A 2124-nucleotide genomic window follows, 5' to 3' on the forward strand; every position below is an offset into this window, starting at 1 on the left:
CCACATCATTTTATAATTTTTTTTTTGAACTAAGGATTCACATCATTCTACCGTTGTTGTTGCTCTTAAGCCGAAGTCTTGTTTATATGTACTGCGCCGCACCTAGATCATTCAGCAATCAATGCTCTCCTTAGCACATTAAAACTCAAAGGTTTAAGAAAAAAAAATCAATTTCAATGTGTTTTTTTGTAAACTTCATGCCAATTGTTAACTGATGAATAATTTTAAAGAGACTATTTACACATTGATGTTTTTTTTAACATCCTGTCCAAAATGATTTAACTTAAGGGAAAATGCGATATATCGGTGGGAAAAAAAAGAAATCACACGCACACGAAAAGGACAAGAAGTAGTGTTGACTTCATAATCATGACTTTGGTTATGAAGAGTTATATCACAATTACATACATAGATGCATGTAGATGTGTAACATAAAGCCGGGCCATAACAACAAAAGGCGCCACCGAAACTTCTAAACATCCCAAGAACAAAAACAGAAAGGGATAAATCATAAAAGAAGAGATCCCATTTGGGTTTTCACGAGTATCTTCATCAGCGGAAATTGGCGCTACTCTTGTAAGTCATACCGGCATTCCAGTTAGACGGAGCAACGTTCCAAGCATAGACAGTTTCACCAGTGGTGTAAGAAGTGACCCGAAAAGAGAGAGACTGACCGTAGAGAGAAGAAAAAGCTTGGTAAGAGGCTCCCCAGTTGTGGCTCATGCTTATCCAATTCGTCCGGCTACCTTTCACGGCCATGCTCTTGATGTCCCCGGCGCCTCCGACATTCATGACGAAGATAAGAAGCCAATATGAATTTCCTTGGAATTGAAACCTCATACCTCCACTTCTTTTGCATGGTACTCTACATATTAACATAAAATATTAGCTACACAAGTTTGGTGTACTAATATCAAGTGTCGTTGTATACATAGTAAGATGACTATAAACGAATGGCATAAATCGATAGGGCGTCATAACCTTGTATATTTCAATTAGCACCGGTAAAGATATTAGTATAAGAAAGTAGGTCAAAACTGAAATATAAATATTCAAAAAATGAGATATACCTGCGGTACGAAACAGGGATGATACCAGCTTTCCAGTTAGCGAGTTTCATGAAAGCTGGTTTAGCCATATCGAAATGGGTTCTAGGAGGATTGCACCAACCACCATTGTTGGAGTCCTGGTACCAATTAGGAGGGCACAGGTTGGTGGCTGTAACCACTGTCGATGGGTTTCCATAGTAACAATGTTTTGACTGCACGCACATTATTTGGAAACATTGGCCGCATCCGTAACCGTCTTTGAACAACGTCGTGCTTAGCGCCGCCGTGGCCAGGCCGTAGCCGCTGTTAAACAGGTTACCGTATCCACATGCACCACCTACATATATATACGTATTATGTTATTGATTGTATAAGAGGATTAAATTTTGCAGTTTTTTTCTTTTTCAGAAAACTTATACGTTAATGAAAAAAACAAAGAAATTTATGAGTCAAAAATCATGTTTTTGATCTTGGTGATTATATTGAATATATATACATGATAGTGAAATGTTTATTTTACGTACCCATGGTTTCACTCCCCGTCTCGTCGCCATAGAAAGTGGCATGAGCGTATCTCCAGGGGCTCGGATTGTAATACCCGGCGACGAACTCACCGGAGATAGCGAAAACGACGAAGACTATTGCAAAGAACTTTTTGAAGCTCCAAAAACTTGAGATCGGACCCATCTCTAGTTTTGTTTTCTTTTGGATGGGTTTTCTTAGGGTTTGTTTGTTGACGAAGTAATCGAATTAGAGACAACCTTATATAGAGACTCTTTTAAACAACAGTGGTGGTAGCTACGTGACGGTCATGATCCCTTTTCCGTTTTTTTTAGTGGAGACTTTCGTCAGTACTGATTGCATTTGTTTCATTTCACTGAATGTTTGCAATGTATATATTAAATTAAAATTTAGAAAACAAATAAAAAATCTTGTTTAAATGAAGTTTTAGAATATAGTATAAGTTGACGTGCGAGCAGGTTCTTTAAGTGGTTCTTGTACCGACTTTATCTAATCTCGTCTATCTATATACTATTAGTGTATACTATACTTGTTTATTTTTATTAAATAGTTA

At 37.4% G+C, this 2124-nt stretch overlaps 1 protein-coding gene across 1 annotated transcript; it reads right to left on the minus strand.

Annotated features, from left to right (window-relative positions):
- Window positions 1-281: 281 nt before the first annotated feature.
- LOC130503851 (expansin-A7-like) lies at window positions 282-1736 on the minus strand. The gene is made up of 3 exons (XM_056998437.1): window positions 1574-1736; window positions 1071-1386; window positions 282-865 (listed from the first exon to the last, which is right to left on the minus strand). Exons 1-3 carry the CDS (start codon window positions 1734-1736, stop codon window positions 553-555), a joined length of 792 nt encoding a protein of 263 aa, XP_056854417.1. The 3' UTR covers window positions 282-552.
- Between the last annotated feature and the right edge of the window lie 388 nt (window positions 1737-2124).

Source organism: Raphanus sativus, chromosome 1 (genome assembly GCF_000801105.2).
Source record: "Raphanus sativus cultivar WK10039 chromosome 1, ASM80110v3, whole genome shotgun sequence".
Classification (NCBI taxonomy): Eukaryota; Viridiplantae; Streptophyta; class Magnoliopsida; order Brassicales; family Brassicaceae; genus Raphanus; species Raphanus sativus.

Excerpts from the sequence above, each read along its gene's own strand:
- LOC130503851 (XM_056998437.1), bottom strand. The coding sequence starts at position 1,736 with ATGGGTCCGATCTCAAGTTTTTGGAGCTTCAAAAAGTTCTTTGCAATA. Across the intron at positions 1,387-1,573 it reads GACGGGGAGTGAAACCATGG|GTGGTGCATGTGGATACGGT; the intron begins GTACGTAAAATA and ends ATATATATGTAG. Across the intron at positions 866-1,070 it reads ATCCCTGTTTCGTACCGCAG|AGTACCATGCAAAAGAAGTG; the intron begins GTATATCTCATT and ends GTTAATATGTAG.